General features: G+C 41.9%; 2 protein-coding genes across 4 annotated transcripts; both read left to right on the top strand.

The window, feature by feature from the left end:
* Window positions 1-325: 325 nt before the first annotated feature.
* On the top strand, window positions 326-8,451 carry zmynd10 (zinc finger, MYND-type containing 10). Of its 2 annotated transcripts, XM_035796335.2 has the most exons (12): window positions 327-525; window positions 713-827; window positions 976-1,092; window positions 2,315-2,368; window positions 2,490-2,642; window positions 2,787-2,875; window positions 2,992-3,086; window positions 5,332-5,504; window positions 6,632-6,757; window positions 6,847-6,968; window positions 7,120-7,245; window positions 7,474-8,451. In XM_035796335.2, exons 1-12 carry the CDS (start codon window positions 437-439, stop codon window positions 7,607-7,609), a joined length of 1,395 nt encoding a protein of 464 aa, XP_035652228.1. In that variant the 5' UTR covers window positions 327-436; the 3' UTR covers window positions 7,610-8,451. The 2 variants fall into 2 exon arrangements, with proteins under 2 accessions (XP_035652229.1, XP_035652228.1); XM_035796336.2 differs by lacking the exon at window positions 2,315-2,368 and having other exon boundaries at window positions 326-525.
* Window positions 8,452-8,529: 78 nt separating this feature from the next.
* LOC118400014 (ras association domain-containing protein 1-like) lies at window positions 8,530-26,887 on the top strand. 2 transcript variants are annotated; one of them, XM_035796337.2, is made up of 7 exons: window positions 8,530-8,684; window positions 9,598-9,961; window positions 15,236-15,360; window positions 24,745-24,852; window positions 25,022-25,313; window positions 25,449-25,564; window positions 25,668-26,887. In XM_035796337.2, exons 2-7 carry the CDS (start codon window positions 9,646-9,648, stop codon window positions 25,830-25,832), a joined length of 1,122 nt encoding a protein of 373 aa, XP_035652230.1. In that variant the 5' UTR covers window positions 8,530-8,684; window positions 9,598-9,645; the 3' UTR covers window positions 25,833-26,887. The 2 variants fall into 2 exon arrangements, with proteins under 2 accessions (XP_035652230.1, XP_035652231.1); XM_035796338.2 differs by lacking the exons at window positions 8,530-8,684; window positions 9,598-9,961; window positions 15,236-15,360 and adding an exon at window positions 17,209-17,916 and having other exon boundaries at window positions 25,668-26,882.
* The last annotated feature ends 14 nt before the right edge of the window (window positions 26,888-26,901 follow it).

The following is a 26,901-nucleotide window of genomic DNA, read 5'->3' as shown; positions in this document are numbered from 1 at the left end:
TTGAAGCAATCATTGTTGTGGGATAGTTTCATTCAGAACAATGAATGGAAGAAGTCATAAAGACCACAAAACAAGGAACAGTATACTTATTTATTAATTGTGCAAAAACTCTACTTTAATATACACACTCCTTGCAATAATAAAGATGTAAATCTCGTCGTCACCCACTGTCTGACTGTTGATCTTGCACACCTCACCTAGTCTAAAGATGATTATTGCCCACCTTCGCCTCTTCCTCTCTACGTAGGCTTGCTTACCTCGGGAATATTTTTGTACCGCTCTCTCTTGTGGTCATGCTGTCTGTAATGCGCATGCGTATGTATCCAGTAACCATGCCAACCGTTTGGTATCAGCAGGTAAAGTGAGTTAGCGCCTCAGTCTCCACACGTTCTCTCAACTCAGACTTTTTTTGGTACAAACATTTATTGTCGAGAATATGGAAACCTCTGTTCTTTTTCCCGGAGAGGCAGAAGGATATGTCCAAAATCTGGAAACATTCTCACTCAGGGACATTGGCTCTCCAAGGTACAGTATGTCTTCCTAGTAGGAGTTAACGTTAGCTAGCTAGATAACTTACTGTACTAGCTAGCTAGCTAATAGCAAAGACCATCTCTGTTGATAATGCCAGCTAGACAAAAGTGGCAGTCTATCTCGCGCCTTTTCAGTTTCGTGGCTGCGGTATTCCATTCATTGCTTTTTATTTGATTGACAGGTGGTTCAGACAACATGAGTACATAGAGAAACTCAACATGCAGGCGATATTGAACGCTTCATCCACAGCCACTCAGGACGAGTTCGTCAAGGAGCTCCTTGTGTCACTGGGAAAGGTAATAACCGTCTTCTATAAGGTTAGGTTAGCTATCACCTGTACAGGTGTGTTATGTCGTCTCCGTTTTTTTTATGGACCAAAAGATACTGCACAGGTTACTGCACATGTAAACAGGTAATTGATTGAACTCCTTTTTTACACCCTAGATTCCCACCCTGGTCCATGAGATGATTCTGGTGGAGCTTTGGAAACAGAAGGTGTTTCCTATTTTCTGTCAACTCCAAGACTTCAATCCGAAGAGCACCTTTCCTCTGTACATGGTGGTGAGTGCAAATACCAAGGGGGGTGTAAGAGGGGAGATATTTCGTTTTGCGTTAAAAAAATATATATAAAAATATATTTTTTTAAATGTCCAGGAATTCAGCAAAACATTTGTTTAATTTAGGAAATCTGTTCTCAAGTATTCCCACGAATAAAAAATAAATGTGTCTCAATGTACAGTAAAGTAAAGGTATGAAATTATTTATTTTCCATCCATCAGACCCCATCGCTGCCAAAGGTTTTTCAACAAAGTACTGAGTAAATGGTTCTGAATACTTATGTAAATAAGATGTTTCTGTTTAAAAAATATATATACATTTGTAAAAATGCCTAATAACCAGTTTTCGCTTTGTCGTTAGGGGGTATTGTGTGTAGATTGATGAGGGAAAAATGATTTAATCAATTTTAGGATAAGCCTGTAACATAACAAAATGTGGAAAAAGTCAAGGGATCTGAGTACTTTCCGAATGCACTGTACAGGTACAAATCTGGACAATGGGAGGATTTTGCAGAACAGTGTAGCCTGGAAGAATAAAAAAATGTGCAGCACCAAAATCCCACTGCACTGAGCGGTCTCTTCAAGTTAAGCTAGAATTTAGGGCGAAAGGATTTGACATGTAATTGGTTGACGATATGACATTGGCCTACGTCTCATCTTGAGCTGCGAAGAATATCAGATCTCAACAACCATTGGAGAAGTGTTTACCACATGATACAGCTTATATCTTGATGTAGGCCAATGTCACATCCTCAACCAATCACATTTGTCATTCTTTCTGGCTAAATTCCAGCTGACTGTCCTCTTCAAGTTTAACTACTTACAAAAAGGGGGCTTCTAATGAAGTCTTACAAAAGTAAGTAAATAGCCTTATTAGACTGAAATATATAAGGTAATTTCATTAGAATTATGAGACTCCATGCTCATTAGTTGCTCATTCAACATTTTCACTGCTGCTTCAAACAATCCCGAGATAAATCTCCCTTCCTAACTGTTTTACAATGTGACTGCGAAAGGCATGTCAATTCTCATCAAATCAATAGGAAGTCTGACTGAAATACGGGATAAATTTAGTGGTGTTTTAAGTTGTTTCTAAAATGTGGGACATATTTGTTTGGTCGCGGGACAAAGGGACAAAATGTTGGACTGTCCCGCACAATGGTCACCCTATTGTACACCCCCTAGAAGTTTCCATCTCATTTCAGCCTCTCCCTTCTCATCTACAGATTCACCATGAGGCTACAATCATCAACCTACTTGAGACAATTATGTTTCACAAGGTGAAAACTTATTTGAACACTTGCCTCAGTACCAGCACAATGTATGCAGTGTCTGTTTCAGACATCACATAAGCTACAGTATGTCCTAAATACATTTAGTGTCTGTATGTGTTGGTTACAGGACTCCTGTGAGGCAGCAGACGACTCAGTCCTGGACCTGGTGGACTACTGCCACCGCAAACTAGCCCTTCTGGCCAGCAGAGCATCCAGGGATGACACCCCAACCCAAGACCGACTCAGTCACACAGAGAGTGGAGACTCATCCTCTATAAAGGTACAGGGTGGATTCCTCTTTACAGGAGCTGTCTGGGTTCCAGCTACAACATTAGAGTCAGGCCATTGCAAGTCAGGATGGTGGATTTACTTTGGTCAGTGGTGTGGATTGTAAATGTTATGTTGTGCTGTGTGTCTGATGCAGGATTTGCAGGGTCAGAATGCGGCATTAGAGTTTGAAATTTCCCTCAAGGCTCTGTCTGTCCTGCGCTACATCACTGACCATACTGACAGGTGGGAGATTTCACATTCACATATCATTTTTCAAATACCTTACATGCTATCGAAAAAAATAAGAAATTATGTCATGTGGTGAAATGTATTGTTTGTGATTTCTCTCTCGCACACAGTATCAGTGTGATCAATAGGATGCTGTGCACACATAACCTGCCCTGTGTGCTAGTACAGCTGGTACAGCACAGCCCCTGGAGTCGCTATTCTGCAGGTTGGTCACTGAACGTGTATTCATGCAAATGGACAAAATGGATCAGACAATTTCCACATAACCCCATCTATGGGATAATATGATTATATCAAAACAATGGCCATCTTTTTACCTACATAGCCTAGTTGTTACAGTGTAGTAGTAGTAATGTACAGGCCCCGCCCACCTGAGGATCTGTATTTTTCAGCCATCTATTTCCTGTGTTTGAGGGGTGCAAAATCCACTTGTCTCTTAAATGTTTGTAATGACCTGTCAAACACACCCCGGTAATGGCTGAAATGGGCTCAATGGGAGACATTGGATTTCTGTTGAATCTATAAGAATGCTAAAGCTTAGTCTGGGTTTCAACACACCGTCTTACATTTACATTTAAGTCATTTAGCAGACACTTGCTTCAAAAAAAAGAGAAGAAAGTTAACTTTATTTTGATGAGTGTTAATGTTTTTGTGGAGTTGAATAATAATTGAATACAGTTGCCATTTTTACTAAATAGATGCGCTGAAATGAAAGCAACTTCAGAAAATGAACACTTGGATTATAGTGATATTATGTCTGATTTTGCAAATAGTGTATGTTTTGTATAATCTAGAGCCAAGTATGTTGAATTTTAATCTTGAGTGTATCTTGCTATTGACACACTTGTTGAATTATGCAAGAGCACTAGACAACAATGAAGCAGTCTAGACAGTGCAGGTGAGTGCTGGTAGGGTAGACGGAGCAGGTGAGTGCTGGTAGGGTAGACAGAGCAGGTGAGTGCTGGTAGGGTAGACGGAGCAGGTGAGTGCTGGTGAGTGCTGGTAGGGTAGACGGAGCAGGTGAGTGCTGGTAGGGTAGACAGAGCAGGTGAGTGCTGGTAGGGGAGATGGAGTGCTGAGTGCTGGTAGGGTAGACGGAGCAGGTGAGTGCTGGTAGGTGAGTGCTGGTAGGGTAGACAGAGCAGGTGAGTGCTGGTAGGGTAGATGGAGCAGGTGAGTGCTGGTAGGGTAGACGGAGCAGGTGAGTGCTGTGCTGGTAGGGTAGACAGAGCAGGTGAGTGCTGTGCTGGCAGGGTAGATAGAGCAGGTGAGTGTTGTGCTGGTAGGGTAGACAGAGCAGGTGAGTGCTGTGCTGGTAGGGTAGACAGAGCAGGTGAGTGCTGTGCTGGTAGGGTAGATAGAGCAGGTGAGTGTTGTGCTGGTAGGGTAGACAGAGCAGGTGAGTGCTGGTAGGGTGCTGTGCTGGTAGGGTAGGCAGAGCAGGTGAGTGCTGGTAGGGTAGACGGAGCAGGTGAGTGCTGTGCTGGTAGGGTAGACGGAGCAGGTGAGTGCTGTGCTGGTAGGGTAGATAGAGCAGGTGAGTGCTGTGCTGGTAGGGTAGACAGAGCAGGTGAGTGCTGTGCTGGTAGGGTAGACAGAGCAGGTGAGTGCTGTGCTGGTAGGGTAGACAGAGCAGGTGAGTGCTGGTAGACGGAGCAGGTGAGTGCTGGTAGGGTAGACAGAGGAGGTGAGTGCTGTGCTGGTAGGGTAGACAGCAGGGAGTGCTGGTAGGGTGCTGTGCTGTAGACAGAGGAGGTGAGTGCTGTGCTGGTAGGGTAGACAGAGCAGGTGAGTGCTGGTAGGGTAGACAGAGCAGGTGAGTGCTGGTAGGGTAGACAGAGCAAGTGTTTGGTGGTTGCAGCTCTGGTCCTCCCCTTTATGTTAATTTACTCATGTACGCTAAGTTCACACCAGTGGTTTATGCAAATGAGGCACATATACTTTTATTTATTTTAACAGAAAATATTTAAAAAATACCTAATACAATAATTAAATGTACAGTACCAGTCAAAAGTTTGGACACACCTACTCATTGGTACTGTGTATATGAGTGCATTCTAAGAAATAATTCCCACCAAAATCACTGAACTCCATTTCATTATTTGTCCATGCCAGTATAATGTTTTATGCACTATAATTCAGTCAATATCTCTCGGATTATAAACATTTTAAACGTTTGGAATGTCTTTATTCATTGTCCAACTGTTGCATTTAAAAAAATGTTTTTAAAACCTTTTAACCATTATGATGTCCAGTCCTGTGTGGCTCAGTTGGTAGAGCATGGTGCTTGCAATGCCAGGGTTGTGGGTTCGATTCCCACTGGTGACCAGTATGAAAATATATTCACTCACTACTGTGAGTTGGTCTGGATAAGAGTGTCTACTAAAATGTAATATGAAGTAAGAAGCCCAACCTATCCCTCATTACCTGTCCTTTGTCTCCCTCTACAGGCATGATGGAAAAGTACATGAATGGAAAATGGCAGAAAGTTCCATCTGAAGACCATCTAAAGATGACTAAATTGGATGGCCAAGTCTGGATTGCTCTGTACAACCTGGTGCTGAAGGAAGACTGCCAAAGGAAATATGACTTCAATAACTTCAACAAGAACCAGCTCTTAAAGGTACAGTAGCCTCAGCCAGTACTGGCACTTCTGACTATAGGGGCTTCTAAAACCTAATGGTCAAATCTATAGCTCAGGACAAATGTCTGGGCCAGATCATTACCAATCAATCAAATGTATTTATAAATCCCTTTTTACATCAGCCGATGTCACAAAGTGCTATACAGAAACCCAGCCTAAAACCCCAAACAGCACAGGGGCTAGGAAAAACTCCCTAGAAAGGTGGGAATCTAGGAAGAAACTTAGACAGGAACCAGACTCTGAGGGCTGACCAGTCCTCTTCTGACTGTGCCGGGTGGAGATTATAACAGTACATGGCCAAGATGTTCAAACGTTCATAGACCAGCAGGGTCAAATAATAATAATCACAGTGGTTGTAGAGGGTGCAACAGGTCAGCACCTCAGGAGTAAATGGCAGTTGGCTTTTCATAGCCGAACATTCAGAGTTAGAGACAGCCGTTGCAGTAGAGAGAGTGAGAGATCCATAGCCGCTGGCAGAACAGTTGAAACTGGTGCAGCAGCACAACCAGGTGGACTGGGGACAGCAAGGAGTCATCAGGCCAAGTAGTCCTGAAGCATGGTCCCAGGGCTCTGGTCCTCCGGGAGGGAGAGGGAAAGGGAGAGAATTAGAGGGAGCATATTTAAATTCATACAGGACACCGGATAAGACAGGAGAAATACTCCAGATATAACAGACTGACCCTAGCCCCCTGACACATAAACTACTGCAGCATAAATACTGGGGGCTGAGACAGGAGGGGTCAGAAGACACTGTATAGTATAGCCCACGAACATCTCCCCCACGGCACGAACCCGATGGGCGCACCAACCCGGACAGGATGATACAGTGACTCAAATCGTATCTGATCTCCCCTCCGATTAGGAGATAGATGAGGTATCCAGCTGCTGTTTTGACTGGGGTGTTTCCTATTACTGTTATTACCATGATTGTATCTCCTTGACTATATGTGAGGATAGCATTATGATCTCTGAGAACTCTGTGCAGGATAGTGTAGGTGGTCTATCAAACAGACCACCATGCAGACCAGAGTACAATAAAAGTCCAACTCAAACTGAAACTTGAACCATGAAATGTCAGAAAATCACCCATTATATTCTGTGTGTAGTTACGAGGTTTCCTGACGGAGGTGTTAGTTGACCAGCTGCCCAACCTGGTAGAGCTCCAGCGCTTCCTCAGTCACCTCACTGTCACAGACCCTGCCCCTCCAAAGAAAGACCTCATCTTGGAACAGGTGAGGAACACACTCACACAAGGAACACGCGCACACAGGAACACAATGAATTGCTGTCATACAAATAAATACAGTCCTTTTACTGGTAGATTCCAGAGATGTGGAACAACATTATGCGGGACAATACAGGGAAGTGGAAGGCCATTGCCAAGTACCAAGTGAAGGAAACATTCAACCCCTCAGAGAAGGACCTGAGACAGCAAGCACTCAGGTAATACTCAGCCTGGTGTTATTTGTAAAGAGACTGAATGAGACCAAAATCTTTAAGGGTGAATTTAACATTGGATGGGGTTGAGACATACGAATGTGAAGCTTTCTGTCTCTGTTACAATCTATACTGTTTTTAAATCATCTTTGTCTAGACTGGCCCAGACCTATAACCTGGATGTGATGGAGAGTTTGATCCCTGAGAAGCCCAAGTGTGGAGCCTGTGGGGCCGAGGCTTCTAAGAGATGCTCCCGCTGCCAGGGAGAATGGTACTGCCAGAGGTAAGACTGGTTACAGTGAAACACCATACAGGGAAATGCACCTCCTTAAGTAAATATCAAGTGGATGGTGCTGCCACTTTTATTGTGAATCTCTTACTGGCCTTGCAACAAAAGATGTACTCAAAAGACTATGAAAAAGCTATTGGTTTTATTACCACCCCTTGGTTCAGGAGGTTCTACATTGTTCAGCTGAATGAGATTATACGTGTTGTTGCTCTGTCCTTGTAGGGAATGCCAGGTGAAGCATTGGTCCAAACACAAGGTTGCCTGCCAGCTGATGGCCGACAGCACAGAGAAGCTCCAGAAGGACCTGGCCGTAACACCTACAGAGAGAGAGGCAGACATAACTGACATATTGGACTGAGTGATGGGATATAGAAGGGGCTAAGTCAATGGACAGTTCTCTACCTAAATGCCATTTGGGATGGGATTCGAATGCAGTTGGTTTTGGACTGTTTAATGTAAACATTTTGAGGTTTGTCTCGATTCAATTCCAACTTCTAGATTTGATGAATTACAATGATAATCTAACTCGTGATTAGAAGGGTTAATTTAAGTAATGAACTGCTAAGCCTTTGCTATCCCTTTGATCTCAGACCTGATACTGAGTGGAACTCACAGGTTGAATTTGGGAGGGGGCAGAACTCAAGACTTTTAATAATCAGCTCTCCTCTGTTGTAGCTTTTTAGGGCTTTTTTTAATGCGTTCTATGCTTCTGTTATATATATTGAGAGAAACAATGTGTAAGTACAAGAATAGCCTATGTTTTCGGCTACAGGTGTTTTGACTCATCATCTTGGTCAGTGATCCTGGGATCAGAATCAGCCTGTTGTTCGGGTAACAGCAAGGTATCAATTTCACGGGGTTGTATTTCAAAGTAACTTTATCCACTTGATGTTTTAGACTTTGCACACCACTTTTAAAAAGGTGTGCCTGTCATGTCTTTAACTCACACCCTGTTGTTCAGGAAGTTCACAAACCGTTAATTGCATAAGCCGTCAATGGATGATTACGCAAATTATTATCCCGTAAGGTCGTTTTTATTTGAATGTCACTGGGGTGGGGATTTCACACACCCCTCACTCCTGCTCTACTGTCCAAGACTCAGAAGCACCCCCTATGTGAAAGAATTCCGCATGTCAAGAACAGTAGGCTGCTCTTCACTTCCTTTTCTTTCTGTTATTAAATTGTTACTGCTGCATCATATGTTGGAGTGTCAGAATTGTGTGACGGGACGGTTACAAAGTAAACATGCTGCTGAAAAGTCGTGTTTTTCGGAAGAGTGGTATTTCCGTTATGTAGCCGATGACACATTGTTTCCAGATGCGAAGCTGTACACCTCCGCTCCGTTATTCGTAATAACTTCTATGGCAATGTTGTAAAATAGAAGAACGTTGGAGATGAAGCATCGGCTGCTGCAGGGGTGGATCCCTGTTTTGGTAAGTTGTTATACTTAAATAACATATAGCACTTTTTTTTATCGAATTATTATTAACATAAACTAAACCAGTCATAATTATGAAATAGGCTCGAGTCGGTGCAATTCTCGTGCTTCTACGTTAACTCGCATCATCAATCATTCTGGCATGCTCAACAACCTGCCTGCAGTTTACAATTATTATCACGATATGTTTAAAGCCTTGAATGTTGGTGACCTATTCCAATCATAGACTTTAAAACCATGTAATTTTACATTTGATGGGATGAAAGTTTACTTTTAATTGCCTTGGAGATAGTAAATGGCAAAGGGGCTCCTTCAACAAACAAAAAAACGTCCCGTTAAGAAAACGAATGAAACAAATATATTCTGAAGCACAGATTGGTTTAAAAAACTCAAAAGTTATATTTTTATTGCCGAGTAGACCACTTTATTGGTGTATTTTGAGGAAAACTGACAATTGATGTCGAGAAACAGACTTAATTCATTCATACTCAGTACACAATAGGCTAAAGTATTTTGATCAAACCATGGTTTTAATAATAGTGAAGGAATACATAGCTGTATGGGAAATTCTCTCCACAATTTACGGCTAAAACTGTACTGTAGTGAAGGCCTATGTCCCTGAGTTGGTGCTTCATTATGGGTGATCTTGGATTGAGGTTGTGCATTTTGCCACTATGGCCTATTTATTGCCTTACCTCCCTAATCTTACTACATTTGCACACACTGTACACAGACTTTTCTATTGTGTTATTGACTGTACGTTTGTTTATCCCACGTGTAACTGTGTAGTTTGTGTCACACTGCTTTGCTTTATCTTGGCCAGGTCGCAGTTGTAAATGAGAACTTGTTCTCAACTGGCCTACCTGGTTAAATAAAGTTAAAATAAATAAAAAATGTTTTGGTCACAGGTGTGATTGCCTTTGTGTGAAGAAGGAACTGAAGCTGTGACTGACAGAATGTCTTGGGGTGAGTTCATTGAGCTCCGTGAGCTGAGGCTCCATGACCCGATAGAGCTGACCAGCTGCGAGGTGCCTCGCTCACCACCTCGCCTGGAGCGGGCCAATGCTCTGCGAATCAGCCCAGGGAAGGTCCCAGAGCTGCTCAGCCGGGTGGGCATCATCAGACTGCTGGGGGATAGTCTGGACTTACTGCTCACAGATGAGAGGGGAGAGGGACATGACTTCCAGCCCTGCAGCCATGCCCAGCCCACCTGGTGTGACCTGTGTGGAGGCTTCATCTGGGGACTGTACAAACAGAGCCTGCGCTGTGCCAGTGAGTCTGCCTGCTGCACAGGATTTACTTGTGTGTGAGTGCATGATTATGATTGCATGTATTAGTGGCGGTCGGTGACTTCTAAGATGAGGGAGGAGGATCTTTTTTTTTTAATGAGCATGGCCTTCTTTCTATTACAGAGTATTGGATGACTGCCATTCATATTCCATTCACCCAGCTCAATGTAACATCGATTTAGGTTTAGGCTACTACATGACACTAATATGTTCCCCTGTACCCATCATGAGGTTGCTACAACCTAGCCTATGAATGAACGTTTACAACATCTAGCTGATCTAGGGTGTAATCAGAATCGGTGGAATGAATACACCCCTGATCATGTAACGGATGTGAAACGGCTAGCTTAGTTAGCGGTGTGCGCTAAATAGCGTTTCAATCGGTTACGTCACTTGCTCTGAGACCTTGAAGTACCAGTTCCCCTTGCTCTGCAAGGGCCGTGGCTTTTGTGAAGCGATGGGTAACGATGCTTCGAGGGTGACTGTTGTCGTTGTGCGCAGAAGGTCCCTGGTTCGCGCCCGGGTATGGGCGAGGGGACGGTTTAAAAGTATACTGTTACAATCACATGCAAACACAGTTCACTTTCATAGCAGCCACATAAAAACAGCATGATCACTTTGCTAGTTGTATAAATAATTCCTTCTCACAACTATCTACATGTTCTGCTCCTCTCACCTTTTCCCTGCGCTTGTGCACTTCAGTGCACAACACAACAGCTGTCTGTGACCAGGCGAAAAAAAACTTTCCAAGCCAAATCTTCATATCATGACCGATAACCACTACACAACTACACACAGCCTACGTCATTGTCACATCATAGTCAACAAAGCTACTAGAACTAACGCATTTGTAAACCCGCTACAGTCATTCAATACAGTGTGCAGTTTAGCAGTTACACCGGCGGCCCCGGTAGAAATAAATTTATACCAAAAGCTTACCTTGACTTGGAAGAGTTTCAGTGTTAGCCATAGCCAGCTAGCTAACATAGCACCCCTCTCTGTTTGAGCCAGGTGTTTGAGTAGACTAAACTAGGTAGCTGCATTTGCTAGCTAAGTGAAAGTTAAAAAAATATATAACTCTCTCACTTGCTTCTCCTTAATTTTGGGAGAAATTAATTTTTTCAAAACCGTTCAACTATTGTGTTTCTCTCTCGCTGAGTCAACTACTCACCACATTTTATGCATTGCAGTGCTAGCTAGTTGTAGCTTATGCTTTCAGTACTAGATTCATTCTATGATATTTTGATTGGGTGGACAACATGTCAGTTCATGCTGCAAGAGCTCTGATAGATTGGAGGACACTCTCCGGAAGTTGTCATAAAAACTCTGCAATTCTATGGAAGGGGGTGAGAACCATGAGCTTCCTAGGTTTTGTATTGAAGTCAATGTACCCAGAGGAGGACAGAAGCTAGCTGTCCTCTGGCAACACCTTGGTGCTACACTACAGAGTGATGTTGAGGCTACTGTAGACCTTCATTTCAAAACAGTGTGTTTTAATCAATTATTTGGTGATGTGAATATATTTAGTATAGTTTTATCTAAAAAGGATAACGTTTTTTAATTGTTGACTATTTTTATGAAATTCACTGAGAAGGATGGTCCTCCCCTTCCTCTGAGTAGCCTCCACTGACATGTATGTATGCGTGAGTGCATGTCGTGATTTATGATTGTGTAGCACGTGCAATTTACTGTACTCCTCAGCCTTAATTCGCTCGACTCATTAGCTAGCTTTTGAGGTGGCATGATCGGCTAAGACGCTTGAGGGAGGACGGTCACGTGTGTTTGAGGCAGATGTCCCTGGTTTGCGCCAGGTATGGACCGAATCGGGAGATTCACTAAGCAAGCAAACGTGATGTGCTTTACAGTTGCATGTCTGCATACATGCCAGTAGGCCTATACTCTCAGAATAAAGGTACAGAATTGTACTTCAAGGGGTACAAACTCTTGTCAACGTAGTGGTACCTTGTAAGGTACGTCCATTGATTGTACCATTAGTTATAGGTACATAATTGTACCCTTGCAGTTTGTACCTTTAAAAGAGCCAAAAGGTAAATATACACTTTTTTTAGGGTACCACCACAGTGACAAGGCCATTTGTTCCTTTTAAGTGGCCAAAATGTACCTCTTCTCTATACCAAGTGCCTCATGTGTTCACTTCTCTCCATCATCCCCACTTCTGACACCAGTGTAGCAAATTTGGGGGTAGCCCCAACCAAGTCTTGAACCTGGGTCCAGTAACTGTCAAGCCAATGCCTTAACCATTGACAAGGCCGCTCAGTGATGGGTTAAAGAGATTCTCCGATACTGTTGTATACTTTTTAGCCAGTAGTTCTGAAATTAGCGCTCACAAGCCAAAATTGGTCCCCGAAAGTTGTGTACTTTGTTACCACGTCATTGTCCTCGAGCCTCTGTAGCATGCACAAAGATCCTTTTTTTAAACTATGGGTGTTCATGAGCTGTGCACATGCTTGGCCTCACCCCACAACCTCATTGGACAATGCTGTGCCAATCTGATCCCACCTCCCACTTTAAACTTGCAACCTCATTGGACATAATTCCCTCTGCCAATCAACACTGTCCCTCGAGCTTGGTTGTGGCTAATTCCTGTTGTTGTACAGACTAGTATGACAAGTAAGTGATTGTGATAATGTTACAATTTATACAATGGAAAAGTTATAACCTACTTACAGTATATGTTTGCATCAAATTACCTACACCTTTAAAATCGTTTAATGATTATATATAGGCCAGTATTTGTCTACGTGATGAATAATGATAGCTGGCAATCAACTGCAGTTTTAGATTATACCCCATATCATGGAATACCTGCTGTGTAAATATATAAGGACAAACGGTGGAAAGACATATGAAACTATTTGATTGGGATGGATGGTTGAAACAACAGAAAGGTTGGGCTATATTTTCTCAACTAAAAAGGAAGTGGGTGAAAGATTCCATATACATTTCTCTAGCGCATCACCGAAATGTGTGTTGTGTCCGGGATTCGCGCCTGGTTAAAACCTTAGAATGTTTTTATATATCGCTCAAAAGACTAAGAAAATACACCAGGGATTTCATTTAGGAGATGATGGGGAACATAGTGTTTCTGATCAGGTTGACAATTGTCTTCTAATATATGTGTCAGGCTACGACGCCATCTTTAGCGCACATACTTTTCTGCTTACTTCTGCTTACTAGGTTATTGTAAAAGAGAAATTAAACTACAACCGGCGTCTAATAGATCTAATTATTTTTATGTTTTCAAATTTAGGGTGGGAGGATTTGATTGACGTATTCTATGTATTTTCCCTTATGAAAATAACTCATGGTAAGGTCTAAGTAGCCAGGCAATCCTACTCGCTTCAGATCATGACATGAACGAGCACGTATCTTGTGGACTAGATAATGGCAGGTTAGAATGTAGCAACTGCAGATGGTTTACTATGCATGTATGAGCCATACACTGACTCGTCGAGTCCAGAACGGGAGGTTTAAGAAAATAACGAGGTTGTTTTTGATACTCCGGAATGTATCTTTAAGATGGCTAAAATATTAATTACAGATCTTTATTGTCACATGCTCTTATGTAAGCCTTTTATAAAGACTTTAGAAGTGGCAACGGACATACTCAACCTTTAACTAACATAACCACAGTCCACTTAAACTGGTACAAAACTTCAGCTCACGGGTGGCCAAAAATAACTAACTTAATGTTATGGCCCCACTAAGCTTATGATCGTACCTTTATATTCCAAATATTATGTAAAAATGTTTACCATTATACTAGATTATCTGCACATTTACCCTAAAAGGTAACAAACAGTACCTTGTGAGATCCAATGTGTACCTCTGAAGGTATATAATGTGTATTTTGATATTTGTGTAATGCAGGGCACAACCCTAACCGTAGCCTTTTTTTCTGAAATTGTATGTGTGTGAGTGTTGTAAGGTATAACTAGGGCTATGAGAATGTCTTTCAAGGTATTATATAGCCTGTTTGTGCATAGGCCATATTTGTGTTTGTTTACGTGTGAGCCAGACCCATTATAGCTTTGGTTCATTGTTTCTCAACTGAACTAAATGGGCTTTTTGTGACACTTGCTCCATTCACAGGACACGGTATTCATTAGACCTGAATAGGCTTTAATGAGGAGTCATTGCAAATAGGTACATTACCATTTCCAGCAGCAAAGATCTAGCTGAGAACCAAACCGCTTGCCTGGAAATCCCAGACCCAGTTTTAGCTCTGGGGTATTTGTCAAAACAAGACTCACAGATTCAATCAGCAGTTGGCGGCAGTCTATTTATGAGGACGTTGAGATGGTTCTAGTGGTTTGTTGTCTCTTTGTATTGGTGCTGCCGGTTTGTTGGTATCCAGCACCGCCTTCCTCTTGCATAGTCTTTAAAGTTTCACTATGAACTCCTCTGGCCATACAGGGAACTAACTAGATCTAAGCTGTAAGAGCCCTTGGGCAACAACTCACACTTGCAGTTGGCTATATGACACCAATTACATTCAGGCAGGATGTCAATGTTTCACTACCAGGCATTTCATCACAACCAGTCCTCCATCCTTTGTATTGTAATGTGTGACCATTAGATTTGTGGGGAGATAAATGTCTGAAGCGTATTGGAATATGCTGGTAAAATCTCTCCATTACATGAATCTCCTTACATTAATATACAGCTGTTTTATTTGTACAATAATCACTCTACATTCCAGCAATACTTTTCTAATTATGTCCTGTTTGTGACCAAATTGAAGTCAAATACGTCAGTGACAAGTTTTGTTCTCTGTCAAACGTGTAATGACTCACTGTGGCCAGCGGAGGACAGCAGACAATTTAGAAATCCAAAATACGGGAGGGATGACCCAAAACTACGAAATGGATGTTTCTGAGCCAGTGGGTGCCACTTTTTTATAGTCAATCTTTCCTTACATCTGTGTGTCATCGTGGCTGATCTATTGTTAGACCGTGGCCTTACAAAATGTAGAGCCCTGGTGGACGAGCCCCAACTTTAATTGCAACCCATGATCTGTGGTCCTTCTGTGGCTCAGTTGGTAGAGCATGGCGCTTGTAACGCCAGGGTAGTGGGTTCGATTCCCGGGACCACCCATACGTAGAATGTATGCACACATGACTGTAAGTCGCTTTGGATAAAAGCGTCAGCTAAATGGCATATATTATTATTTATTATTATTATTATTATCTATTCTATTAAATCCTGTTTATCATTCACCTCTCTTTTCTCACAGATTGCAGATTCACGTGTCACTACAGATGTCGAGCTGTTATCCAATTAGATTGCAGTTTGGATGGTAGCTCCATAGTTGAACAAACATGTGTTATGGAACACACCATGGAGACCGATACAGATGTGGTAAGAACCTCATGATCCGATACAGACTGTACATGCATGTCATTATGTGTTCTCTGTACTCTCACCCTCATTCACCGGCCATTTTATGTCACCTTTATTTAACTAGGCAAGTCAGTTAAGAACAAATTCTTATTTATAATGACGGGCTAATATATATATATTTTGTAAGAATAATTCACTGGCCATGTCATGTGTCATGACCACTATCTATCCACTATCTTCTAGGCCACACTGTGGTGACATGGTGTCTACATACTCACTTGTAAACACGCCTCTTCCTTTCTATCCCATCACCCTGGAAATAATGCATTAGGTCCTTTCTCACAATTTCCTTTAGATACAGTAGCATGGAGCATCACTTTTAGTTGTTCTTGTTGGAAATACACTCCCCTCTGTATTTATTTGGACAGTGATGCTAAAATGACTCAATGTGTCCCTGTACTCCAGCATTTTGGATTTGTGATCAAATGTTGTATATGAGACAGTACAGAATGTCACCTTTTATTTGAGGGTATGTTTTATTGTTAAAGCACTTTATCTTGTTCACCCATTTTGAAAAAGTAAATTTTTCATAAATATTTGGACAAATTCCCATATAGTGTATTCAAGTAGTCAAAAGTTTAGTATTTGGCCCCATATTCCTAGCACACAATGACTACATCAAGATTGTGCAATTGCAGTTTGTTTTGATTGTGTTTCGGATTATGTTTTGCCCAATAGGAACTGAATGGTGAATAATGTATTGTGTCATTTTGGAGTCACTTTTAGTGTAAATAAGAGTAGATGTTTCTGAACACTTCTACATTAATGTGAATGCTGCCATGATTATGGCTAATGAATGAATCTTGAATAATGATGAGTGAGACAGTTGGAGGCATAAAGATCATACCCCCCCCAAAAAAATGCTACCCCCTTTATTGGTAATGGTGAGAAGTTAGCATGTCTTGTGGGTATAATTTTATGCCTCAGTAACTTTCTCACTCATTATTAATGATTAATTCATGATTATCTGTAATCATGGTAGCATCCATGTTATTGCGGGAGTGTACGGAAAACATATTCTATTCTTGTTTACAATAAAAGTGACTCCAAATGACACAATGTAAAATCTACCAGTCATTTCTATTGGGCACAATATAATCTGAAACACATTCAATACAGACTGCAAATGCATCCAACAAGTTTGTAAAGTCAAAAGCTTGATGTAGTCATTGCCTGCTAAGAATATGGGAACAAATACTAAACATTTGACTACTTTACTACACATTAAGTGTATTTGTCCAAATACTTATAGCACCTTGAAATGGGGGGACTAGATACATGCTTCCTTACAGATATCTATGAAAATACCCTCAAATAGAAGTTAACGTTCTTTACTGTCGCCTCATACGAAACATTTGATCTCAAATCCAAAAAAGCTGAAGTATAGAGCCAAATAAAAAGTGTTAGCAACACGGTCCAATGAAATGTAGGGTAGTGTATATATTTTTCTCTAAAGTGGTGCGGTTCTTTGTAAACTCCTGAGCCTACATGTCTACTTATGTCATGCATTTGCCATGTGAATACTCCAAACTCTTATCATGTGAGTACTCTACGCTCTGTTAACATGTGAATCCTCACATGATTTTCATCTCCTCAAACGCCTTTATTGTTTGTTGGCAGACAGGGAAGGGAGTGGTATGATGTCATTAGGGAGTTGGAATTTCCCCTCAGTGCCCAATCATAGCCTGTTGCGCTGGTTTTGTGTATTTTCTAATCTCAACCGCCTGGGTGGAGCCTCTGCGGGCCGAGGGAGGGAAGGTAAGGGCTAGAAGGGATACCATTTTTTGTCACCTTTACGTCAAAAGGTGTTGTTTTTAGCATTTTAGCTAACCCTATAACCCAACCCTTTTTCCAACCTTAACCTAATTGTCCTAACCTGCTGCGTAAATGATCATAACCTGCTGCGTAAATTATCATAGCCTGCTACGAAAAGTTAAATTTGACAAAAACTGTATCCCATCTAGTCAAAACCAGGAGAGCGATGGAAAAGCGGGGGCTGGTCCATCATCCAGTTCTCAGCTAGTTGTGAGAAGCCGAAACGTGGCCAGATTGAACAGGAAACCGACAGAAACGCGCTTTAGAACAACATTGTCGAAGTTTACAGAGATATACCTACTATACCAGCAGTCCTTATTACTTTACACTCGCTATCTGTTTTAACGTTTCTGTAGTTACACGTTTATTACAGTGGTATACTACAATTTATAGATATAACTCGTTTTATTAAACAGGAAACGACACCTAGCAGCGCTCATATCCAAACCGAATTAGATTATTTTTTTAACCGGACACATTTTGGCGAATTCTAAACACTACATCGCTCCAGACGGTTGGTTACATTGTAACAGTTTGATAATGACAGACACGGTCAGCGGTTCGGATAAAAGCCTGTCCTTCGAGAAGACGTGGGGCAGCTCCACCAGCAGCGGATACTGCAGTGGGGACTCCGATTCGGAGTTCGAGCAGTACTTCACTGCTCGCACATCATTCCTTCACAAACCCAAGAAGGAGAAGGTGAGAGGAGAACAATTTGTCAAGTAGTTGAATAAGACTTATTGAATAAGATGTTGGCTAGTCATGCCTTCGCCTTCACTGATGTTCATGTATAATATGTTAGACTATCTTGTGTGTAGCTTCCTTTATATTATACTTTCTAATATAGTTATGACGTGATATAGGCATAAACTCGAGTATTTCAAATAACATATCATATATATTTTGATGTAGTAGTAACTATGATGACCACTCTTATTAAAACAGTAATTGGAATCTACTGCGTTTCTCTCATATTACAATGATGACTCATATATCCCGATGCTGAGAACCGCTCAAGAGTTTAGTGAACACACCCACGATAACCCCTCAGGTTTCACAACTCACACAAGTCATGTACTATTCTTCTCTGGACCATTCAGAAACAAATGACTTCACTCACATTGCTTCACACCGGCAAAGCTTGCACACACAAGCCTGCACAGACATCTCCGGAGGGTTTGAATGAGTAGCCTACTAGACATAAAGGGAATGGCAACATTTGATCATGTTTCATTTACTCATATTTCTACAGCATCTTGAATAAATACATTAGATAATGTTATACACAGTTGAGTCAAAACAGTAATATCAGCACAGTAAAAATGGGTGACTCCTTAGTTGACTGTTCTGGCTTCCATTTTGTGATTGCCTATTTACTAGTTGCAGGACATTTAAAGATGCTCTGGAACTTTGGCGAATAATCCGTTTTTCAAACCTCCCGCTTTGGGCTGAAAGTGTCAATGTGTAGTTTATACATGCGTAATCTATGAGCAGAATAATTATTGTTTAACCTCAATCAACTGTTTTTCTGGAAGCTGTGCTCAGTGGTATGAGTTCAGTTCAACCTAAAGAGGGTGTGAAGGGTGCAGTGAAAGATGAAGTGGATGCATAATATACGCTTTTAAGTCACAATATGGCTGACATCCATAGGTGGCGCGTGAGTTTCAAGTTTGGGGAAGCATTTCTTTTTAATTTTAATTTTTATTGCGCCTTTTTAAAATTGCACCTTTTTTATAATGCATCGCATTTGCAGACTAACAGAAGTGGGACCAAGTCACTATTATTCAAGTCACAAGCAAGTCACAAGGTTCGAGTCTCGAGTCAAGTCCAAGTTGTGCATTCTAAGAGCAAGTCGAGTCACATGTTTTTTCAAGTTAAGTCTCAAGTTAAGTAAAAATCTATAAATGCAATGACTTGTTCAACTACAAATCTGTCTATTTATTGAGGTGACCAGACAACCCCTTTCATTATTTTGTCTACAACATATTTTGATGATGTCATTGTAAAATAGGGACCTTGTAGCAGTGGTAAGGGCATGACATCAGAAGACAAGGCAGGTTGATGTGCTCAGTGTAGATGTATTTTACTGGTCTTTGTGATTCAATGTTGAAATTGCCATATCATATAGCATTTACCGAATGTACACGGGCAATTGGCCTAAAGAAATAGCCACTTTATTAAGCATAACATGTCATATCTGAATGGACACAGGTAGATGGCAAGACTGCACAGTCTCCCCTTGAGAAACCAAATGGAATCTGCCTAACAGGACCTCAAACTGGTACATGTAAGCACTTGGCCCCACCCAGGACCATACGATTACCCAATTGGCAATTACAACCAACAGGGTTCGCACAAGGTGCTTAAAGTACTTGAATTTGGCACTTTGAAATTCAACTACTGGAATACTTTTGAAAGTCTGACATTTTCTCAAGTTAGTACTTCAAAAGAGAGGAGAACAGAAAATGATCAAATATGTTCATATGAAAAATATTTGAAAAATGTATTGGTCTTGCAAATTTCCAGGCAGACTACAGAGTTTTAATTCCTCACGTGTTTCGTGCTCTGGTTGCCAGGCTAGCTCGCTCATTCCACCCACACTGCCACTCAGTCATGCAGGTACAGAACTGACTGATTTAGACGCCGCCAAATGTCACATTGATAGCTAAAATGCTGGGCAAATGTAGATCCAATCCTGCCTGGCAGCATATTGATGCTCCCCTGGATTTGCCTTGTTTATTTTCCCCGGGGTTGTGGCGATATACTGCCATCCGGTGGCGACTAGAAATAATTGCATAATATGACCTATTACAAATTGGCGAGCCTTGAAAATAAATATTAGTGCTTGGGAAAGGTACTTAAGTCTCAATTTTGCAACTGTCTGTACGAACCCTGAACCAATAAACTGGTTTACAATGTAAAAGGCCATTTCCACATCCATTGGTACATACATTTGTCTTAATTAGACTTAATGATATTTCATCACCATTCGTACATGGAACAATAATTTTCTCTTATTCTGACTCAAAAGCGTGCCGTGAAAGACACATAGCCTATTTCTGTGCATACTGAAGCTTGCACACTCCTATTATGCACAACCAGACAGACACAGACACACGGACCTCCGACATAACCCGGGAAATAAGAACAATGCAAACCATACATTGAATGAAATAAACAGAACTTCTACCTTGTGAGTCTTGAATAAATAAACATTGCGCCCACTCCGAGGGTAAGAAATGGTAGGCTAAATGAAAATGTATCTTATCAAACATGAAAAATAAATGTTTAAGTGTTAAAATAACGTTACGGGGCTGGAATGATGAAACGCTAGCAATTATTGTGGGATTATATGGAATATAGATTTACCACATGTGCATTTAAAAGTGTGAAAGAAAGCAACAAAAGCATTTCAACAAGAGAATAAGTTCTCTCCACTGTCGGGAGTTTGGCGAGTACAAGTGGAGAGACACGCCTCTGGTGCGTTTTCGCCACAGTAATAATGAATTTTTAAAAACATATTCCAAATGCAAACCTGTTACGAGAATTCTATTCTCCTATTCACTAACCAATTCAATTATGTTACCCTCAGTCTGTTATATCAGGATTTGTAAGATTACTGACAGAAACGAAAACAGACAAGAGGCCCAGTCTACCAAAGTTAAATGTTTTCAATTTGTAGTGACACACATACTTCCACACAAACCACCCACCAATCAAGACTAGGGGAGTCCGTGAGAATAGCGTCTTCCTGCCCTCCCCTATGATAAGGAGAGGCCTGGGACTAGGAAGTTCTCAGTGTCCCAGCCAAGGTCGCCCCGAATCTGGCTCAGACAGATTGTCTGTTATCAAAATACTAGACACATTGTTAACGTTGATTCTGACTAAGAACTACACTCCGGGATATATTACACAGTACAGTATCATAATAATCGACCTACTATCACATACATGCATTATAATAATGGAATGATTCACATCAATTTCATACAATCACATGGTTTCAGACTTATGTAATATTCTAATCCTTTATTAAAACACATTTCCTTATTAAAATCTCATAAGTAAATTCTACATTTCAGGTCATTTGATTGTAGGTTTGCTGGTCCAATCAGAGGGCCGAGTGTGCGTTTCACTTGTGGTTCACTTGTTGTTGCAAGGCACCATGTTGCGGCTACTGTCGCTGGCCGCGTGGAGAGTAATCCAACGGACTCGGCGCCACAAAATGAGTGACAAAACCGTTACAAAACATGGCCAGATAATTTAAAGTCATCAGTCGCAAGTCAGTCAAGTCTCAAGTTGTTTTTATTTTCTATCAAGTTGAGTTTCAAGTCATCAAGTTTGCAACTTAACTTCGTGTGACTCAAGTCCACAACTCTGCAGACGAATGTAAAAGAGGCGAATATTCCTGTGACGAGTAGATTGCATAGTCATAATTTAGGCCAGTAATATAACTCAGTCACTGTTAGCAAAACAGACTGTACTGAACAATGCATGCCTGAGTGTGTAGTGACATAGAGTAGGCCTATAATCCTTTCTCTGCACTGGAAAAATGTGGCCTTTAATAATCGCATTACTTTCCCCCCCCAAAATTAACAGTGGTACTGATCCAATGATAAAGCCAATGAATATGCGCGCACTCACCGGGAATATGGGGATGTTCTCCACAGGTGCCAATAAGATAGGCTACTGTTCGCTCCATTGGGAGTTGAGAATTTTGATGACTAGAGACAGATCAATCTTTTCTTTGTCTTCTCTTTTCCGCAATAGCCATTCGCGTTCTAAACTATGTTTTTCCTACAATCATATTTTGAAATACTGTGATAGGCCTATTTAACTGCTTTTCACTAACCGATGCAACTCAACAGTCAGCTATCTGGTAGTCTATTCGCCGCGCGCTGACCAAACGCTTCAAACAATCCACAGCTAATTTTTAAAAGAAGCTAATGATCCTCTCTGGCCAAATTATGCTCTCTGGTGGAGTGTTTTGAATGATTTGTATTTATTTATATATAGGCATGAGTAATTATAAAGCACATTTTGGCAAATTGTATTAAATTTACTTTCGGTGGAAGCTTATCATCTTTTGATTATCCCATTATTCCTCCTCCACCAAACTTTACAGTTGGCACTATGCATTCAGGCAGGTAGCGTTCTCCTGGCATCCACCAAATCGGCGGACTGCCTGATGGTGAAGCATGATTCATCACTCCAGAAAACGCGTTTCCACTGCTCCAGAGTCCAATGGCGGCGAGCTTTACACCACTCAGCCGATGCTTTGCATTGTGCATGGTGATCTTAGGCTCGTGTTTGGCTGCTCGGCCATGGAAACCCATTTCAAGAAGCTCCCGACGAACAGTTATTGTGCTGATATGGCTTCCAAAGGCAGTATGGAACTCCATAGTGAGTTTTGCAAGCACTATGCGCTTCAGCAATCGGCAGTCCCATTCTGTTAGATTGTGTGGTCTACCACTACGTGACTGAGCCATTGTTGCTCCTAGACGTTTCCACTTCACAATAATGGCACTTACAGTTGACCAGGGCAGAAATTTGCCGAACTGACTTGTTGGAAAGCATCCCATCACGGTGCCACATTGAAAGTCACAGAGTTCTTCAGTAAGGCCATTCTACTGGCAATGTTTGTCTATGGAGATTGCATGGCGGTGTGCTCGATTTTATACACCTGTTAGTAACGGTGTCTGGCTGAAATAGCCGAATCCACTCATTTGAATGGGTCTCCACATACTTTTGTATGTAGTGTATAATATGAACGGTCTGGCACAGTTTCTGCTCTCTGAGAGAAAGGTGTTCAGGCTGGCCGCTTCTCTCTCTGAAGTGATGCTCTGCATGGTCCCAAAGTCAGCCGACCAGTATGCTAGACAGCCGTGGCATTTTAATCGGGATTGGAATTAATTTAGGCCATTTTTACATTTTTGGTCTTGCGCATACCCAACTGATGCTCCTGGCTGTGGCTGCGCCATTTCCCCTAGAATGTCCCTTACATGGGCCAGCCCCCTAGCAAGTTCAACCATATGAGTGACAGCTAGCAAGAGGCACATCATGCACACACAGCAGAGAAAGAGCGATGACGTGGTGCACATACAGTATCTGCACGTGACATAGTACGCAATTTTTGGGTACCACTTTTGGTCTGTGAGCACTACTTTCAGAATTACGAACTAAAAATTATACAAAAGTACAGGAGAATCTCTTTAACACCCTTTCTATCTGCATTGGGATTCAGGTTATTGATCTGATTTTGCACAACTTGACATTGATTTATGTAGTTGTGGGTAGAATGAGAGTTTGAGACTTTGTCCCAGAGGACAGATAATGTTGGTGCTGATGTTAACACCTGCCAGGAGGATTTATGAGTATTGATCTATGGATCCTCCCCCCTCCCATAACAAGCATTTCGCTAAACTCGCAATAACATCTGCTAACCATGTGTATGTGACCAATGAAATTGGATTTTATTTGAAAAGCAGCTACTGTCAACAGGGTCATTTTGGGCTAGCTGGTCCTTTTAATTGATACAGGAAGAAGAGTTCTGTGCATCACATGTCTTGAATGACATTCTCACACAGGAAGCGAGGACAGACCATTAGACACAGGAAGCGCATAGTTGTGGTGGTTACTATGTCCATGGGAGACATTTAAATAACTTGTAGATGCTGGAGGCCAAATGTGAATTGCTAAAAGATGGCTGAGATTCTGTGAGGATTAGGCAGCTGACTCCACAGGATATGACTGTAAAACAGATGAAGGCTTTGTGTCTGACTCTCAAGCGGGGGGGTTGCCTGAGGGGGGCAGCTATTTTTACACGAACACAGCTTTAAGGAATGCAGTCCACAGCTTTTGCAGACATCACAAACAGCTGCAACTTCCCTCATGATGCCTCCCTCTACAGAGATAGAAGGAGTTGAGGAACTGGGATTGGTCAGTGCTGACATCATTGTGGTCCACTGCTTCCCTATCATAGGGAAGCTATGGCTACGTTGACAGGAAGTTTGGAATCTGATGCAACCAGCGATAACTTTGTGAAAGAAGGTGTGGAGCTTACAGGAAGTTAGCACTGTGAAGCATAGGCTGCTACAGTCCGCAAAATAATATAAGTAATTTGTTTTTAGCACATTTGTTATAAGCCGTAACAAGTAGGAATGCTGTTTCTCATTCAAGACAATTTTGATTTACACCAGTCTAGTGCTTCCTTTTCTCACCAAACCCAATCTAGTCCTCTGCTCTACTGAACTCTGACCACTGTGAACATGACTCCCCAAGTCTCCTGAAATCGAATTTCCCCTCCGTGACCCAAAATGTTGTGGATTGTTTGTTTAGATAGGCCCACATCACACAATTCTTACAGTCATAATTTGACATGCAAAACGTTCAACCTTGGCTCTCTGCTGACACACGGTGGTAGAACACCAATGTTTCCCTTTTTTGTCTTGCACTGTCAGTTTAAGAAGACGAATGAGTAAACATTGAGTGGCTAATTGAAATATTGACTCCCTTCTCTCTGGTCAGGATGAACAGGTTGAATGGGGGAAGCAGCAGGATCTGTCAGTCACAGAGATCCAGCAGAAGGTGAAGGAGTACAATGCTCAAATCAACAGCAACTTGTTCATGAACCTGGTGAGTAGTAACAATTGCTCTTATGCCATTGCAGTAAGTAGTAACATTGCAATTACTCTAACACTGTCTGCATTACCATGTTGTTATTGTTCAACTCCATTACTGCACAATTCAACACGAATACGTTTCGTGAGGATGAATTCCTAAATGTTTTCATTCTTTTCAACAGAACAAAGATGGCTCCTACACTGGCTTCATAAAGGTCCAGTTCAAGCTGCTACGACCCGTGTCAGTTCCCCCACCAAGAAAGGGTACTGCAACACAGGTTGGTGCGGGCAAGAAGACTGGGGGAGTTAAGCGTCGCACCTCTTTTTACCTGCCCAAGGATACGTCCAAACATCTACATATCAGCTCCCGCACATGTGCTCGTGAGGTCATCGAAGCCTTGTTGAAGAAGTTCACCGTGGTGGACAACCCTGGAAAGTTTGCTTTGTTTGAGAGCACAAAGCGCCATGACCAAGGTAAGCCCGCCTCTGTTTGTGGTCTTGCAGCAGCACGGCTTTTCTTTTTTTCTGCACCGACATCTCATTGATAAATATTAATATTAATACTGTTGTTTAATTCCGTGGTCTCTTCTTCCTCTTCCTGTATTTCAGTATTCCTGCGCAAGCTGTCTGACGACGAGAGTCCACTCCACCTGCGTCTGTGTGCTGGACCCAATGACAAAGCCCTCAGTTTGGTGTTAAAAGAGAATGAGACTGGAGAGGTCAACGTGAGTATTGGGCATTCATCGGGTATTCATTCACAAACCAACATGGTCATTTCACATTGTGCAGCTTACACTAATGTTCCGTCTCCCTCCTCTATCTTTCCAGTGGGATGCCTTTTCTATGCCAGAGCTCAAGAACTTTGTTCGCATGTTACAACGTGAGGAGGAGGAGCATGTCAAGCAAATAGTGCAGCGCTACGCACTAGCCCGCACCAGGATGCAGGAGGCCCAAGCTGCTAGTCCCACCCCTGGTGGTTCCACCCCTGGCTGAGAAACCGCTTCCCTACGGGACTACCTGCACCTCTGACTGACAATCATCAGAAGATGACCAGTCACTGCATCCAAAGATCCCAGAGAACACAACTCGACACCTCCCTCAAAGGAGGAGAATGAAAGAGCGAATGAGAGCGAGCGGGCGCATGAGAGCGAGCGGGCAAGCGCGTGTGAGTGTGAGAGAATCAGAAGTGCCATACAACTGGAGAGAGTCTGTTGTGCCTGAGAGAGAATGAGAGTTGAGAGAGAGAGTATGTGAAACTGTGGCTGATGAGAGACTGGCTTTGTCCAGTACTTCCTCTCATTGTGGAGGTGCCATTTGACTATCCTGGGTAAGCTACCCGACTCGTAATGTTCATCACCTGTTATTCTTGCTGGCAGCAGGGTCCATCATTTATAGCTTTTGGATAACAAATCAAAAGGCCTGTTTCTCTCCCTTACTGCCAAGCAATACAAGGGAAGCCAACCTATTAGCTCAGACAAATGTTGAACAAATTCAGATACCGTCTGCTTTAGTATCTCCAGGCCTTAATGCTAGTCAGAATAATAAGTGATGGACATTATGGGCCAGGTACTCCAGGTTTCCATTTGCCCCCAATGCCTTCCATATACCTCCTGCACATCCATACTATGATGGATGTTACTCTTTTTTGCTTTCCCTTTATGAGGCTGAGTGGGAGTGCCCCGTGTGTTGGGAGCACTGTGATTGTCAATTGAGAGGACAATCCCCAGGTCGATTTAATTGATAGGGGAATTGTCCTGAAACTTTGAACAGGAAGCTGTTGCTTTTTTATAGAATGTTCGTATGTTTGTATTGTCTATATTTGTATGTTCTTTGTGACGTTCTAAAACTCTGTTAAAACAACAAAATAATAGAACTGAGAATCTGTTTCATATTATCAGCATATGTCTAAATCTCTTGCAATAATAATCTGACTGTTCTTGACTATCCCCTTTTCAATTTCAACATTTTTATGTTACATCTGTCCAGTGTCAAATATTTGTTGAAATAATAATAGATTTGCACTGTTCACATTAAACAAGTTCCTTCACAAAAGTACATGTCT

Source organism: Oncorhynchus keta, chromosome 21, assembly GCF_023373465.1.
Source record: "Oncorhynchus keta strain PuntledgeMale-10-30-2019 chromosome 21, Oket_V2, whole genome shotgun sequence".
Classification (NCBI taxonomy): Eukaryota; Metazoa; Chordata; class Actinopteri; order Salmoniformes; family Salmonidae; genus Oncorhynchus; species Oncorhynchus keta.
This window is presented reverse-complemented; position numbering and strand designations above follow the sequence as displayed.